Source organism: Chiloscyllium plagiosum, chromosome 20 (assembly GCF_004010195.1).
Source record: "Chiloscyllium plagiosum isolate BGI_BamShark_2017 chromosome 20, ASM401019v2, whole genome shotgun sequence".
Classification (NCBI taxonomy): domain Eukaryota; kingdom Metazoa; phylum Chordata; class Chondrichthyes; order Orectolobiformes; family Hemiscylliidae; genus Chiloscyllium; species Chiloscyllium plagiosum.
In genome coordinates this window covers 59,510,798-59,528,877 of record NC_057729.1, presented here as the reverse complement: position 1 = coordinate 59,528,877, position 18,080 = coordinate 59,510,798, and the positions used below count along the sequence as shown (strand labels likewise).

Here is an 18,080-nt window from a genome sequence, read left to right as displayed (position 1 = left end):
CCTGTCCCCTCAGAATTCTTTCCAAAACCTTGCTGACCACAGACGAAAAACTGACTGGTCTGTAATTGCCAGGGATTTCCCTATTCGCCTTCTTGAAAAGAGGAACAACATTTGCCTCCTTCCAATCCTCCAGTACGACCCCCGTGGAGAATAAGGATGCAAAGATCTTTGCCAGCGACTTAGCAACCTCCTTTCTCGCTTCCCAGAGCAACCTGGGATAAATCTGGTCTGGCCCTGGGGACTTATCGATCTTAATGTTCCTAAAATTTCCAGCACATCAACTTCATCAATCTTGATCTGTTCAACCCCATATCCCAGCTCCTCAAAGTCCTCATTGACAACAAGGTCCCTTTCCTTCATGAAAACTGAAGCAAAAAACTCATTTAGGGCTTCCCCATCTGCTGAGACTCCACGCACAAGTTCCCTACACTATCCCTGATCAGCGCTACCTTCTCCCTAATCATTCTCTTATTCCTCACGTATGAGTGAAATGCCTTTGATACAGTAAAAGGGACAGGCCTTTTACTCCCTAGTCTCAGATTTTGGGTGTCACAACATTAGGCTGGCGTGTATTGCTGATCCTTGAGTATTTGGTTCGGACTGGACACCGTACATACAGACTCCTCTCAAGTTAGATTGGGAAGTTTCACACTCAAAAGAATAATAGTGAATGAGTTGGATTTTTACATCCATCTAGTGTTTTTATCTTTTATTTTAAACTGAGTATTTGGAGTAGAAAGTAAGAGAGTCTTTGACTGAGGTGATCATTCCCAGACACTGGAAAGAGCAAGTGTGATGGGGTTACATGGCTTTTACTTGCAATGTATTCTTCAGTTGCACTTGTGCCTGGTGTGCAATGCAGACTGCTCAGCATGGGGGCATCAGAGTAAATGGTTATGTGGAAAGAACGGAAGTTATGGCCCCCAATAAAATATAAAACCTTTTAATGACCTGTGTGATGTTTCTGCACTTTTTATTTCAGGGTTTTTGGTCCGCCAAACCATTATAAACATATGCCGAAGGAAGAGGCTGGAGAGTGATTCCTACAACCCTCCTCATGTGAAGAGGAAGCAGAAGATAGTGGATATAGTCCACAAATACCGCAACAAGCTCCTGGAACCAGAGTTTTATACCTCACTGTTCCAGGAAGTGGGGCCAAAATCTCTGAACCCGTAGACACACTGAGATCTTTGCCGAGAGTATTTATAAGCTATTTTACTACTTAGTCAGGCACTTGGCTACTTGCGAATGTGATGTGATGCACCGACTGGTATCCAGAGCTCTGGAAAGCAGTATATCCCAGCTGGTTCTGTGTAAATGTGTATTAAGGACGTAATGTTGATTTTTGAGAAATATATAAAATCCATTTTATACTGAACTGCAAGACAGCCTTACTGAACATAATCGAATTTCTGTACAATACTTGAAATCTGTATTATGTAGTGTATCTTCGATCAACTGTGTGGCAAGGTGTGCAATAGTGCTGTACTCTTAGCTCCCAGACCTTGCACTGAATCCTACACGGATAGACAGTCATAGAGGAGGAGAGAGTTTGGGGTAGTCTCAATCCACATACTGGTGGGAATGATTCCACAGCACAAAACTGCCCTTACAGTACATAGTTAGCACTAAAACTATAAGGAATGGGGCTAGGGCTTTGAAGGACGGAGTTATCTTTTTCGTTTGTCAACCTTGGTCAGTGATTTTCATTGTTGAGACATCAAGATATGTTTAGTTGGAATCTTAGTCCCAAGTCATGTGTTTCTTCCTTGTAGGAACACAAGCACAATATTAGTGCAGTTATCAGTTTCACACCATCCCCAGCATTAGCACAGTACGCAGCACAAACAGAGGGCATCCACTTGCTTTGTAGTCTTCCTGATGTCCTACGCCTGTGAATGTTTGTACTGAAATGACATTTATCAGTCTCTATGTTGATCCAAGAAAAATGAAAGGAATGTAGAAGGAGGTTAGCAATGTAAGGACTGGAGAAATATGAGGGAGTGAGGAATTGCACAGCTATGTCTGAACCAGTCTTTGTGGTCAGACTAATGATCGAACCCACAGAAGTTGAGTTTATATTCGGCAGTGGAATTGCTTTTTTTTTAACTTGGATTTTTTCCCCTTTGTAGGACCTCACTACAATTTCCCCAAGTCTTCCTCTGTTCCTGCCAACTGAGAATGGGGTAAAATTTGCAATTTCTTTCTTCTCAAAAAAAACTAGATGATTACTTCATTGTCCACCTGGGCATTGGTAACTTACATTGCATTAGTCTTCTCATGTTGTCTGGAAGCTGTCCTTACTAATTCTGCCCTGAATCTAGATGCAAGAATTCCCCCTAGCCAATTAAACTGACTAAGGATAACTTAGCGTTCCTGGCCTGTGCGCTGGAAACCACTGACCTAGGCTGTAGTTCAAAATAAAGTTATCCTGAAAGTGCCCGCATTTGTTTTAAAGCCGTCCACACACCATGCAGAATTGTTTTTATTTTGTTCATTAATCACGAAGCATTTAAAATATTTTTACAGGTTTTATTTTTATACTTCATTGCTTTTGTCATTGCCATTTGGGGAAATAATGGTTATTTTTAAAACAGTATCTTTGTTCCCAACACATTTGTCTGATTGATAAATGAGTCTCATTAGAAATCCTTACTCTGCAATCAATGATCAAACAAAGCAAATAATGTACCTTTAGTGAACAGAGATCAATGCCTTCAAACTCAAGATCTTGTACTGTACAGGATCAAAATATCAAGATTCTCCCATACCCTTCAATGTCCTTCATGTTTATTACACTTATTGGTGAGCAAGCACCTTCCTACATTAGTTTTATGCTTTATTCTAGTTGGGTGTTTTTAAAAGAAAATTAAAGACTATTTTAAAAAATAATTTAAATGTCATGATTAGATTTCTTTCCCTAAGCAATTAAAAAGCTGGTGCTCATTGATGTGCTGATAGCCAGGTTCGTGAACCTCAGCAATTGAGGACAAAGCTGACTGATGAACCAACTTTGCTGAGTTAGTGATACATTGGAGAGGTGCCTGACACTGGAACTCTGTCCAGTCAAATCCCAGTAATTCTTTAAGGCAACCTCCAAACAGTATCAGTGTTTCAAGCGGTCAGCTTAATGACAACCTGATTTGGAGCAAGACCTCTGAGGTTACTGCAAAGACTGAGGTTACTGCTAGTTGCACCTCAGCTGATGTAGGCTTCTTTGTGCATGGTTAGTATCTGCCTGACTTGATCTATGTTAACTGGGCCCCAAGGGTTTAACACCAAAACAAATGCTTTCCAACAGTCAGCAGAAGCTGCATTCATTTGGACTTCTCATGGTGATTGATTTCTGTGCAATTCAGATACTAAGAAACAGACTGGTGTAATTCCTTCCTCCTCTTCTGCAGTGTCTGTGTGAAGAACATAGTGAGTTAAGCAACCCTTTTGATGGAGAGAGATAATGTTGGCAATACTTGATTGCTAAGTAGTTTTAATACTTTCTGTTGCATTTAAAAATTGCAGCATTCCCAATTTTTGTGTTGAATGCATTTGATGGGCTAAGAGGGGGTGAAGTAAATGCTAGAGATTGAAGAGCTTAGAGAGATTCGACAGGTTATTGGCTGTTCTCACAGAATAGATATATTAAGTTTTAATTTTGTGCATGATGAGCAATTCTCTTTTAATTACGTGTCTTGCCTGCCAAAGTGGCGAGATATAGTTTGACTTGCGCCTTTTCCTTTTTACTCCTGTTCCTTACTGAGGCTGTTTCCTGGTTTTTGAATTCTGATCCGTTGAGATAAACCCATAGCAAAATCCTTCGATATGAAATCATAATTTATTAACAGAACATTCAAAACATGGGGAATTGCTTTGCTACTTCACACTTATACACACACAGACAAAGTACTCAGGAAATTAAGGAAGACAAAGGAGAAGTTTATCAATTACAAGTGTTTGGTAAATGCAGAGGTATTAAAAAAAAAATGAGCCCACAAGTTCCCAGATGTTAATGTCCTATAATAGTCTGCTCAGTGAGCTGTGCCCTGTAGACTTTACTGTTTGCAACGTAGGCATCTTTCCCATCAGCAAATTGGGGAACTAGTGATGGAGTATTCAAGGAAGGCTGCCAACTCAGCCTGGAGTCCTGTTTTTTTGCCTCTAGACATCCAGCAGCAACTCACTTAGAATTCCAGAATTGTATATTCAAGCAATTTAGCCAGATTTGATTTCAACATACAACAAGGGCAGATATTTGAGGAGCTGAGGGTCCATTTTGGTCAGCTGACTGAAAGATCATTAAGCTAGTGACAAGGTAACTGTTAAAGTATGTTTAGCACGGGTTCTTTTATCCAGAGCTATCTGGAAACAAGTGTCTGACCTCCATGCCCTTTGTCAGGTGACAATGCAGGGGTTTCAGAAGTTTCTGGAAGTATGAATCTGATTGACCTCTGCCATTTTGAGTACCAGAACGCTGTCAAAAGAAACAAAATTTAACCATGAAAATGTAGAGAAGTTTCTTGTCATACCCTCTAACTGTGACATACCCAAAGAGCTATTCTGAATGCACATGCTGCAAAACCCAGAGGTTGAGGTATTCAACTTGATTGGATAATGCACTATAAGCTGCAAGTTCTCTCCAATGTTGATTGTTCAAAGTAGCCTGTTATCTGGCCAACTATAAAGTTCAGTTTTCATTCCTGCATTTAAACTCACGATAATTTGAGCGATCTGAGGTTTGTAAATAATAAAGGGATATACCTGGTTGAATGCCCTGATGATCGATCAGTGAGATTCTGATCGATGCCTTCCTCTTCAAGGTTTTGTCTGACCACTCCTTTGACTTTCTATTCTTAAACTTTCTCCAGTGCAAACATTGAATATTCCATTCATCCACAATGCCATCCACTCTTCTTCCACCCCCACGCCCCAATCACTCTCTCTCTTCCCTTCTAACATACTTAAACGTAGAGGGTAGAATCCGATTATCTGTGTTTTACTTCAATGATGTTGGGAGTGCTATGCATTAATTTCCTGGTGAGTTTTCAAGGTTGCAACATTGACCTTACTTTAAAAGTGTTTCATTGTCTGAAGCACTTTGAGGTATTTTAAATTCATGAAAGGTGCTACATAAATGCATATCTCCTCACTGACAGTTGTCTGTATTGGTCGCCCTGGGGTTCCTGCAGTAGCACTGTGTTCATGTCAGTTTGGACTTCCACCACCCACAGACTATTCCTAGCAAACCAGTGAGATCTGTCTGTTCACAACCAAGCCATTGGTCCATATCTAGATTCTCACTTGTCCTGTTTCATTTTGTTCACACCTGAATTTATTTCTGATAGCTGTAACTGTCGTCATCCTTAGTAAAGGAGTTTACTTGGGTAAGTAAAAGACTGAAATCTTGTCTGCATGCTTCTAGTAATTGTTTTTTTTAAGTGGTTTGAGGCATCGTAATCCGCAAAGACACTGACTCTGTTAAAGTGACATGGCTTCATATGAGAGGCTAGATTGGAGTGTTGGGCTGTTAGTTTTTGGGATATAGAATCCAAGTCAATGAGCACTGTCCCATTGGAGTTGGTGGATAGGATTCTCTATCACCTTGCTACTCCTGATAACCAGGATCAACAAAATCCATTTCCATTACAGGCAGCCCAAGTGAAATCAGTGAATTCAGCAAAAGCTTGGAATCTGACCTTGGACATCACTGGGCATGTGTTGTGTTCCAACTTCAGAGCTGTATTCCACTGTGCTGGGCTGCTGTTAGTAATACATACTGCAAATAATCAAATACAGTTTGTGCAGACTATTGAAGAGCACATTTACAGTCCATTGTGTGCAGTCCATTTGTTCAATGGTAAAGGCAGTACAGGTCATTCTGATATACCACAACAGTTGTGTTCCTGTGCAACCCCATGCTATATAAAATTGCACTGTGCAAGATCACCATAGAAAATCACTACCCATTCAGTAGAAAGTTTGTGTTATCTAAAGTGTCCACAATGCATCAATCGTGATTATAGACAATTTGTGTAAACAAAATGTGTTCATTAAAATATTGAATCAGAGGTGGTTTACAGACTGGAAGACAGCCCCTTGATCCATCATGTATGCATCAGCTGCAGAAATAAGCTACTCCGCCTAATTATACTTCACAACATTTGGGTTATAGTATTCCTGCAGCTGGTGGGATTGGGAGAGATGAGGGATGAGAGGGATTTTCTACTTGTACTGACAACTCCCCCCAGTTCAGGACCAGTAATCTAGGACCAGCTCTCTTTATAATGTCATGCACCATGTTAGGAAGCATTCTCCCAGCACTGGGTTTCATTTTCTGTCTTTTGTCTTTCATGGCGTGTGCCATTATTAGCTTGGCCAACTTTTGCACATTCCTAATTGCCCTTGACCGTTTTGGAAGCCAGTTCACCACAGTCATAGGTAGGCAGGCTTCTACACCTAACGAACATTAGTGAAGCAGGTTGGTGTTTGTGATAATGGATACTCAATTAAAATTGTCAGAGTGTTGCTAAAATTTATACTCTTTTTGAATTCCAGATTTATAAATCAAGTTGAAATTCTCTTTGCTGTGGTGGGATTTGAAACGTGTCCCTAGGTTTCTGAATCACTGTTTTTATTCCTTTGTGGTATGTGGATGGTGCTGGCACCTCTGTTGTCTGTTGCTCTTGGGTTGAGTGGCTTCCTTGGCCATTTCAGTCCTTACCTCTAAAATTTCAGAGTCCAGTTAAAAGTCAACCACGTTGCTATGACCAGATAAGGACAGCAAATGTGACTTTCCCTAGAGGACATTAATGAGCCAGATACATATTTTTGACACACAATTAGAAATTGCCATAAAATCTCAGCAGTTCTGACAGCAGCAGCTGTGAGTGAAAAGGTTAATGTTTAGCAGTTCTGGATCCAAACGTTAACTTGTTTCTCTGCAGATGCTGCCAGACCTGCTGAGTTTTCCCAGCAATTTCTGTTTTTGTTTCTGATTTCCAGCATCTGTAGTTCTTTGTTTTCTCGTTCGGTAATTTTGACACTTGGTAAGGTTATCTGGTTGCTATTAGACAAGCTTTAAATTCCAGATTTTGAATTCATAATTCACCACCTGTAATGATAGGGCTCAAAGCCATGTCCCTAGAATAGTAGACTGGGTCTCTAACTAATTACATTACCAGCAAGCCAACTTCTTCCCCTCTTGACAAGGTATGAACCTGATTGTACATGGTGAATGAAACAAGTCATTAGTCTGCAACCATGTTTTCTGTACGTAGCTGGAGTGATGGGGATTTATATTTGCATTGTGGCGTTGGCAACTGCGCAGTGGACAGGTAGCCAGACTCCGAATCTCCCTGCATCCTCATACCACTCTTCATCTAAGGCTTTGAGATCCTCCTTCAAAAACAAAGTTTGACCGGCTGAATTTCCTTTTACAAAAATTGGTCCTAACTCATTGTCGTTTGTGGAGAGATGGCCCTGTAATCCAGTTCATGCTGGCAACGCAATTTACCAATTCATAATTTCTGGGAAATTCACAGAAAATATTCACTATGACCACAGCCAAGAAAAAGATAACAAGACAGTGGCACTTCAACTGAGTGCGTGATTCAGGATAAATTCACAGTTATTGCTCCTCTTCCAATTGCATTTGCCCTGGGCATCTTTAGAAAGTTGGTCTTTCTGGTGTTAGATTTTATAATTCAAAAGTTGAGCTTGGTGTCTGAGAAAAACATTGTGCAATCATTGTGAAGTTGCACATCAAGGTAATCTGGTATGAAGGATAATTTAAAAGTTATTGTATCTTCTGTAAATAAAGCTGACTTCAGCTGAGATGTACACTATCAAGGAGGGTTTGTGTAAATAGTGATCAGCAGGTCAGGTTGTTTCTGTCTTCAGTACTTTATCTCTCTGCTTGCTAGGATCGGCAAAAAGCACGTGTTTGTATTTATGCCAATTCAATGTTATCAAAGAGAAATGTACTGATACTGAATGTATCTCATTATATTCAATAAATCGTTGAGTTTCTTTACCCCATACCCTTAATGGAAAGGTCTGGTGCCCTTTCAGCTGATAGCCTTTTTTTGAGATCCAATTCCATATTAATTAGCAATGAGTGCAGATGACTGGTTTGATTGTGTAAGGTACCATGTATACAGTCACTGTGGAAATCTAAAAGGGGAAGCCCTGGCAGATGATTTTAAACTTTCCTCATCCAGGGGTTGCTGGATATCAGCTGATGTGTGAATAGAGTCTTTGCAATTGGGAGTTGATTTTGAGAATCTTCCTGGTGTGTGTGGTCTGATCGTATACTTTGTCACCATCATTGCATCAAACAATCTCAGAGCCAGTGCACTCCATTGTGGGAATATCAGCACCACAGGACGGCAGTGGATCTCTCAGGTGACCTGGTACTGACTGTTGGGTATTGGGCATCAAGAGAAGGCAAGTATCTGGGAATGACAACCCAGCAATTGATATTTATCAGTAAAACAGCAAATTAATGTGGGAATATTCCAATATAAGATAGTACATACATTCAATTTGTAAATGCAATCATTGAAACCCTCCCTGTTTTGCTTGTATACCTCAGCAAGATTGCATTTATTTTTGTTTTGCTACTGATTGAAGGTTGATCTGTTTGATTAAAGTGAGGCAGTTATATTTTTCTCTTCTGCTGAAGTTTTACTTGCGTCGTCTTCATTTCTTCAAAAGTCTTTTATTTTTCTCCAGGAGATGACGTTACCAGAAGTGGGACACTGGGAATCGTGATCCTTGCTGTAGAAGGTTGGCACAACTGGAGTTTCTCAGCCTTCTTTGGCCAACCTTATACAAAATTCAACTTTAACTGGACTAGTCGTTCTGGCCTTGCTGGTCAGTACTAGTCACTGGCTCCACCTGCCCAACTTATTCAAATATCAAATCCTTCATCTGTATTCAAACCACTTCTTGATTTCAGTTGACCACCATAAACTTCCCAGCTCTGGTTTACAATCCTTCACTCTTTCAGACTCTTCTTTTTAATTAATTCATGGGATGGAAGCCTCACTGGCTGGTCCAGTATTTATTGCCCATCCCTGATTGCCCAGCGGGCAGTTGAGTGCCAAACACATTGCTGTGGGTCTGGAGTCACATGTAGGCCACACCAGGTAAGGATGGCAGTTTCCTTCTCCAAAGGACACTAGTGAATCAGATTTTTTTTTTTTACTGATAATGGTTTTAGATCATAGAACAATACAGCACAGAACAGGTCCTTTGCCCCTTGATGTTTTGCCGACCTGTGAACTAATCTAAGCCCAAACTCCCTAGACTATCCCATCATCATCCATGTGCTTATCCAAGGATTGTTTAAATCTCCCTAATGTGGCTGGGTTAACCATATTGGCAGGTAGGGCATTCCACACCCTTACCACTTTCTGAGTAAAGAACCTGCCTCTGACATCTGTCTTAAGTCTATCATCCCTCAATTTGTAGTTATGCCTCCTTTTACAAGCTGATGTCATCATCCTAGGAAAAAGACTTTCACTATCTACCCTATCTAATCCTCTGATCATCTTGTATGTCTCTATCAAATCCCCTCTTAGCCTTCTTTCCAATGAGAACAGACTCAAGTCTCTCAGCCTTTCCTCATAAGACCTTCCCTCCAGACCAGGCAACATCCTGGTAAATCTCCTCTGCATCTTTTCCAATGCTTCCACATCCTTCGTGGGGCAACCAGAACTATACACAATATTCCAAGTGCTGCCGTACTAGCATTTTGTATAGTTGCAGCATGACATTGTGGCTTCGGAACTCAATTCCTCTACCAATAAAACCTAACACGCTGTAAGCCTTCTTAACAGCACTATCCACCTGGGTGGCAACTTCTAGGGATTTATGTACATGGACTCCAAGATCCCTCTGCACATCCACACAACCAAGAATCTTTCCATTGACCCAGTATTCTACCTTCCTGTTATTCTTCCCAAAGTGAATCACCTCACATTTAGCTGCATTGAACTCCATTTGCCACCTCTCAGCCCAATTCTGCAGTTTACCCAAGTCCCCCTGCAACCTGTAACATTCTTCCACACTGTCCACTACTCCACCGACTTTAGTGTCATAAGGTTTTGTGGCCATCATTCAGTTCTCTTGAAAGAATTAAATTTCTTTCATCTATTGAGGCAAGATCTGAATCCAGGTCCCCAAAATGTTAACTGAATAGTGAGTTTTGAGAAGATTTGTAGCTCAGGTTGAGGTTCTGGTGTAGGTTTGCTCGCTGAGCTGGAAGGTTCATTTTCAGATGTTTTGTCACCGTACTAGGTAACAACTTCAGTGAGTCTCCGGATGGAGCACTGGTGGTGTAGCCTGCTTTGTATTTATAGAAGCAATCATCCCAACATCCACAAATAAAATTGCATTAGAACATTATTTCATGAGCCAACACACACTGCAGCACAGAGGAACTATGAAAAGCAGAGGAAAATCACCTATAGTGTATTCAAAAATAATGGGTACTCAATGAACACACTGCACCGATTTCTGAGCAACAAACCCAAACAATCAGACAAAACACATCCAGAAACCCTAGCCATCCCTGAAATGACTGCTAGACTACTCACTAGTATCCTCACATACAGATGAGGAAGGACACCACTTCGACTGGACAACACACCCATCCTAGCACAAGCCAAACAGAGACACTCAGGAGAATTCCTAGAAGCATGGCATTCCAACCGGAACACTATCAACAAACACATTGACTTGGATCCCATTTACCACCCCTGAGAAAAAGAGCAGGAAATGACATCACCTGAGGAAATGATGTCACCAACCCAAGGAAACCCAAACATATAAATAGAAAGCGGGCTATATTACCAGTGCTTCATTCGGAGGCTCACTGAAGATGTTACCTAGTATAGTGATTAAATGTCTGGAAACGAACCTTCTAGCTCAGTGGGCAAACCTACATCCAGATGTTCTCTGGATTGATAGCTTAGGAACAATGTCACTTGGTTATTATCTCCCCATTGGGGAGGCTTCAGCATATTAGCTGGATATCTAGATAAATAGTCTAGCGATAGTACCACTCCACCTTCCTGCCTCCCAGAATCCATGACTCCCTTGTCAATCGAATATCTAACACAGCTTGTAAGTATTAAATGACCCAGTCTTCACTGCTGTCTGGGAGAATTCCAAACACTAACATCCCTCTGATAGAAGAGGTTCCACCTTATCTCCACTTTAAACTGAAGACCCTGTGTCTGTAGTTCTACATTCTGCTACATGAGGAAGTGTCCTCTCAGCATCCACCCTGCAAAGCCACTTCAGCATCTTGTGCGTTTCAAGGAGACCACTTTTCATTCCACTAAACATCCACTGGGGAATTGGCACAGCCTGCTCAACATTTTCTTGATCAGAAAGTCCCCTGATCCTGGGAATTAGCCAAGTGCACCTTCTCTGAATTGCTTCCTGTGAAAGTTCACTCATTCTAACGGTGACAAGTCTATACTGTACTCCAGGAATAGTCTGATCAATTCCCTGTGTAGTTAGAGCAATACTTCCCTATTTTTAAACGCTATCTCCATTGCAATAAGGGCCAACATCCTATTTGTCTTCACATTAGTTTGCTGTACCTAATACTAATGACTATGATACATGTTGCAGGTCACCCAGATCTCTCTATGATGTTGCATTTTGCAGTTTCTCCATTTAAGTAATGTTCTGCTTTGCTATTCATCCTATCAAAGTGAACTTCTCATTTTCCCCACATTGTTTCACCTGTCAAATCTTTACTGATTCACTTCACCCACTTAATTCACTCAACTATATTCAGAATCTAGGGAATTTGGGAAATTATAACCAATGTGTCGATTTTCTCTTGTAGCCTTTAAGGATATAAGCCATCAGGTCCACAAGATTTGTCCTCTTTAAATCCCATACTTTTTTCTTCAGTAATTGTTTTAAGTTCCTTCAACCCCTTTGTCTTTTGGTATTTTAACTAGTCTTGAGATGTTTCCTATGTCTTCAATTGTGAAGGCAGATACAAAATGCTTGTTTAAAGTATTGCCATTTCCTTATTTCCCTTCATTAACTTCCCAGGCTCAGCCTCTAAGAGAAAAATGCTTACTTTCATTACTCTCCTCACTTTTATATACTTGCAGAAGCTTTTCCGTTTCTTGCTAGTTTTCTCTCATACTTCAATTTCCTCTTTTTATAAGATTTTGTCATTCATCGCTAATCTCTAAAATATCTCCAAATTCTGTCTAACATGAAACTTCATTGTATTCTGCACCTGTCCTTTCTGTTTGATGTGATCTTTAATATCCTTGGGAACAGCTTGCCTCAAGCTTATGAAATGTCTCCTTAAATGTCCACTATTGCTTCTCTATCATGTTACCATTTAACCTATTTACCTCGTCAACTTTAGCCATTTCTCTTTGCATGCTCTTGTAAAAGACTTATGTTTAACTTTAAGACATGAATTAAGGACATTTATTTCTCTCTCACTGTGAACGTCCTCTTGCCTGGAGGAACCTTTAATGTGAAGCCCTTGGTTTTTCCTGTCTTGTTACACACTGCCATTTTCAAAGTACCCTATTCTGTCATATATTCCAGAACATCTTATTCTAAGAAGCTGCCTGAAATATACTCCATTGACTCATTCTTCAGACTGTGTGCACCACTGATTTGTTCAGTTAATGTAAAGATTGAAGTCAGAGTATTATAGCATGGAGACAGGTCCTTTGGTCCAAACTGCCCACCATGGTGCCCATTCAGCTATAGTCCATATCCTTCTAAACCCTTTCCATCCATGTCCCTACCCAAATGTTTCTATTGTACCTGCCTCAACCACTTTCTGTGGCAGCCCATTCCATATGCGCACCACTCTCTGTGTGAAGAAGTTGCCCCTCAGGTCCTTCTTAAATCATTCCCCTGTCTCACCTTAAGCCGATGCCCTCCAGTTTTCAATAACTCATCCCTGTGAAAAAGATTATATGCATTCATCCTATCTATGGTAAAAACAATGACTGCAGATGCTGGAAACCAGATTCTGGATTAGTGGTGTTGGAAAAGCACAGTAGTTCAGGCAGCATCCGATGAAGGGCTTTTGCCCGAATACGTGATGAAGGGCTTTTGCCCGAAACATCGATTTTACTGCTCCACGGATGCTGCCTGAACTGCTATGCTTTTCCAGCACCACTAATCCATTCATCCTATCTATGTCCTTCATGATTTTAAACACTTCAGTAAGGTCACCCCTCATTCTCCTACATTCCAAGGAATGAAGTCATATCTTGGCCAACCTCCCCCTCTATCTCAGGCTGACTAGTCCTGGCAACATCCTTGTAAATCTTCTTTGCACTCTTTCCAGTTTAATTATGTCCTTCCTATAACACGGTGACCAAAACTGTACACAACACTCCCAAATGCGGCCTCACCAATGATTTATAGAAGCGTAACATAACACCCCAACTCCTATACTCGGTGCCGTGACCGATGAAGGCTAGCATGCTAATTGCCTTCTTCACCACCCTGTCTACCTGTGACACCCCTTTCAAAGAGCGATGTAGTTTACTTCTAGGTCCCTCTGTTCCACAGCACTCCTCAGGACCTTACCATTTACTGTACAAGTCCTACCTTGGTTTGACTTTTCAAAATGAAGCACCTCACACTTATCTGTATTGAATTACATTTGCCGATCCTCAGCCCACTTCCCCATCTGATCAAGATCCCTCTAAGTTTTGATAACCTTCCTCGCTATCATTGATATCTCCTAACTTTATATCATCCACAAACTTACCAATCATGCCTTGTACATTCACATCCAGCTCGTTTATGTAACTAACAAAGGTCACCCATGGTTATTTCAGTGTCTTTCTTTCAAGCCCCAATTTGTCTTGGTGCATGTTCAATCCTACCATGTAGTTATTGTCTGGGCCTAATGACTATGACCTTTACTCTGCTATTTCTTTTTTTTCTACCTGAATTGACTATGTTTTAGTCTTCTGAACGAAAATTGTTTCTCACTATATTCTAGATCTCATCTTTTCTTAACAGAGCCACACAATCTTTTTTCCTTTCCTTCTGTTCGGAAATGTCCAATGTCATGAGATATTAATCTCTCAGCCATGCTTGTTTCACAGCTGTATTTCCAATGGATATTGTATCATGCTCATTCATTCCTATTTGTTCATCAATTCACCCATCGTATGTGCATTTGGGTGAAGACATTTAGATTGTGTCTTTTTACTGGTTGTCTCTGTTGTGACCTTGTGTGCTGGTGAATCCTTATGTTTATGTGCACTCTCCCATCCTGTCGCATTCTAATCAACCATCTCTCTGCCCTGCACTATTGCTTCATCTGTTCTCTTAAATATGCAGATCTCTTCTCATTCTGATCATTCTAACATGCCCAGACAGGCACACTTCTTTTTTTAAAAAAAAGAAACTCTACGGTCTTAATTTAAAAACAAACAATGCTCCCAGTTCAGTTCAAATGAAGGGTGTGTCAGTGTTACAGTTCCCTGTGCCCATTTACCCCACATCAATTTTTGAGCCAAGTATTCAACTCTCTGTCCTCATTTACTCCACACCAAATTGCATAAGACTCAGAAATACCAGCATAAGAACCAGGAGCTGGAGTAGACCATCTGATCCCTGGAAGAAAGTGAGGACTGCAGATGCTGGAGATCAGAACTGAAAAATGTGTTGCTGGAAAAGCGCAGCAAGTCAGGCAGCATCCAAGGAGCAGGAGAATCCTGAAGAAGGGCTCATGCCCGAAACGTCGATTCTCCTGCTCCTTGGATGCTGCCTGACATGCTGCGCTTTTCCAGCAACACCATTTTTCAGCATCTGACCCCTGGAGCCTGCTTCACCATTCAACAAGACCTTGGCTGATCTTTTCAAGGACTCATTACAGCTCCACTTAGCTGTAATGAGGAAAGGAATTATCTATCTTAGCTCTAAACACTTTCAATGAGGAAGCCTCAACTACTTCCCTGGGCAGGGAATTCCATAGATTCACAACCCTCTGGGTGAAGAAGTTCCTTCTCAATTCGGTCCTAAATCTGCTCCCCATAATTTTGAGGCCCTTTTGTCCCCTTTTCCACCTGCCAGTGGAAACATCTTCTCTACTTCTATCTTTCCTGTTCCCTTCATAATTGCTTATGTTTCTATAAGATCCGCCCTCATTCTTCTAAATTCCAATTAATATAATCCCAGTCTCCTCGGTCTCTCCTCATAAGCCAACCCCCTCAACTCCGGAATCAACTTACTGACCCTCCTCTGCACCCCCTCCAGTGCCAGGACATCCTTTCTCAAGTAAGGAGACCAAAACTGCACACAGTACTCCAGGTATGGCTTCACCAGCATCCTGTACAGCTGCAGCATAACCTCCCTGGTTTTAAACTCAATCCCTTTAGCAATGAAGGACAAAATTACATTTGCCTTAACCTGCTACACTTGCAAACCAACCTTCTGTGATTCATTGCATAAGGACACCCAGGTCCCTCTGCACAGCAGCATGCTGCAACTTTTTAACCATTCAAATAACACTCCTTTTTACTGTTGTTCTGACCAAAGTGGATGACTTCGCATTTATTAACATTGTACTCCATTTGCCAAACCTTTTCCCACTCAATTATACTATCTATGCCCCTTTGTAAAGTTTCACCGTCCTCTGCACACTTTGCCATTCATCTCAGTGTCATCCGCAAACTTTGACACATTGCACCTGGTCCCCAACTCCAAATCATCAATATAAATTATAAACAATTGTCCCAATTTTGATTCCTGAGGCACACGATTAGTCACTGAAAAGCATACATTTATCCCCAATCTTTGGAGTCATAGAGATGTACAGCACGGAGACACTTCGGTCCAACCTGTCCGTGCCAACAGATATCCTAGCCCAATCTCTTCCCATTTGCCAGCACTTGGCCCATATCCCTCTAAACCCTTCCTATTCATATACCCATCCAGATGCCCTTTAAATGTTGCAATTGTACCAGCCTGCACCACTTCCTCTGGCAGCTCATTGCATACATGCACCATCCTCTGCGTGAAAAAGTTGCCCCTTAGGTCTCTTTTGTATCTTGCCCCACTCGTCCTAAACCTATGCCCTCTAGTTCTGGACTCCCCCACGCCAGGGAAAAGACTGTGTCTATTTATCCTATCCATGCCCCTCATGATTTTATAAACCTCTATAAGGTCACCCCCTCAGCCTCCGACGCTCCAGGGAAAACAGCCCCAGCCTGTTCAGCCTCTCCCTATAGCTCAAATCCTCCAACTCTGGCAACATCCTTGTAAATCTTTTTTGAACCCTTTCAAGTTTCACAACATCTTTCCAAGAGGAAGGAGACCAGAATTGCAAGCAGTATTCCAACAGTGGACTAACCAATGTTCTGTACAGCCGCAACATGACTGCCCAACTCCTGTACTCAATGCTCTGACCAATAAAGGAAAGCATACCAAACGCCGCCTTCACTATCTTATCTACCTGCAACTCCACTTTCAAGGAGCTATGAACCTGCACTCTAAGGTCTCTTTGTTCAGCAACACTCCCTACGACCTTACCATTAAGAGTATAAGTCCTGCTCTGATTTGCAAATCCAAAATGCAGCATCTTGCATTTAACTAAATTAAATTCCATCTGCCACTTCTCAGCCCATTGGTCCATCTGATCAAGATCCCACTGTAATCTGAGGTAACCTTCTTTGCTGTCCAGTACACCTCCAATTTTGGTGACAATTGAAAACTTACTAACTATATCTCCTATGTTCACATCCAAATCATTTATATAAATGATGAAAAGTAGTGAACCCAGCACTGATCCTTGTGGCACTCCACTGGGCACAGGCCTCCTGTCTGAAAAACAGCCTCCACCATCACCATTTGTCTTTTAGCCAGTTCTGTATCCAAATGGCTAGTTCTCCCTGTATTCCATGAGATCTAACCTTGCTAACCAGTCTCCCATGGGGAACCATGTTGAACACCTTACTGAAGTCCATATAGATCACATGCACCGCTTTACCCTCATCAATCCTCTTTGTTATTTTTTCAAAAAACTCAATCAAGTTAATGAGGCATGATTTCCCACACACAAAGCCATGTTGACTATCCCTAATCAGTCCTTGCCTTTCCAAATACATGTACATCCTGTCCCTCAAGATTCCCTCCAAGGAAAGGAAGAAAGAAAAAGTAACATATCACCACTCAGTTCAAAAATCTGCAGCATTTGTTTTACAAGTTGCAAAACTGCCCTGGTTATAATAGTTCAACTTCATTTCAGTTGAGAGTCACCAAAAAAACAAGATGTAGTCTCTTGCAGGAAGAGAATGGTATTAAGTGAATTGCTTTCTGGAGGAGCTGCCATAGACATGATGTACTGAATGGCCTTTGTCTGCACTATGCCAATTCTGTGAACTATCTGCAATGGTTTCTCTTCCTGCTCCGATAGTGTGACCTCTGGATGATCTATTGGTCATTTCTGTTTCTCATCTCTACGCTGCTCCCTGACCACTTCATCTGAAAGCTCATGTTAGTTTTCATATTAAAGCTGATGACATCCACCTCAACTTCACCACTCCCTACCTTGTTAATTGTTGCTAATTTATCAGATCACAGTCTGACACCCAGGATTGGATGAACAAGAACTTTCTCCACTGTAAACACTCACTCTCCATCCCCATCCTTCGCCGCAGTCCAAGAATAAACCGAATAGTTCTCAGTCTTCATTTCACATTTTGTCCAGAGCTGAACATAGGAACAGGAGTAGTCCATTCAGCCCCTCGAGCCTGTCCCACCATTCAGTGAGCTCATGGCTGATTGTTGGCCTACCTCCTAGAGTCATAGAGATGTACAGCATGGAAACAGACCCTTCGGTCCAACCCGTCAATGCCGACCAGATATCCCAAACCAACCTAGTCCCACCTGCCAGCACCCGGCCCATATCCCTTCAAACCCTTCCTATTCATATACCCATCCAAATGCCTCTTAAATGTTGCAATTGTACCAGCCTCCACCATATCCTCTGGCAGCTCATTCCATACACGTACCACCCTCTGCGTGAAAAAGTTGCCCCTTATGTCTCTTTTATATCTTTC

General features: G+C 41.5%; 1 protein-coding gene across 19 annotated transcripts in view; it reads left to right on the top strand.

The window, feature by feature from the left end:
- ralgapb (Ral GTPase activating protein non-catalytic subunit beta) overlaps positions 1-8,658 on the top strand; it is a 141,450-nt gene extending 132,792 nt beyond the window's left edge. For all 19 annotated transcript variants that reach the window (XM_043710953.1, XM_043710952.1, XM_043710950.1 and 16 more), the window contains one exon: positions 983-8,658. In XM_043710953.1, the coding sequence (XP_043566888.1) occupies positions 983-1,176 (194 nt within the window). In that variant the 3' untranslated portion in view covers positions 1,177-8,658. The remainder of the gene's footprint in view (positions 1-982) is intronic.
- Positions 8,659-18,080: the final 9,422 nt, after the last annotated feature.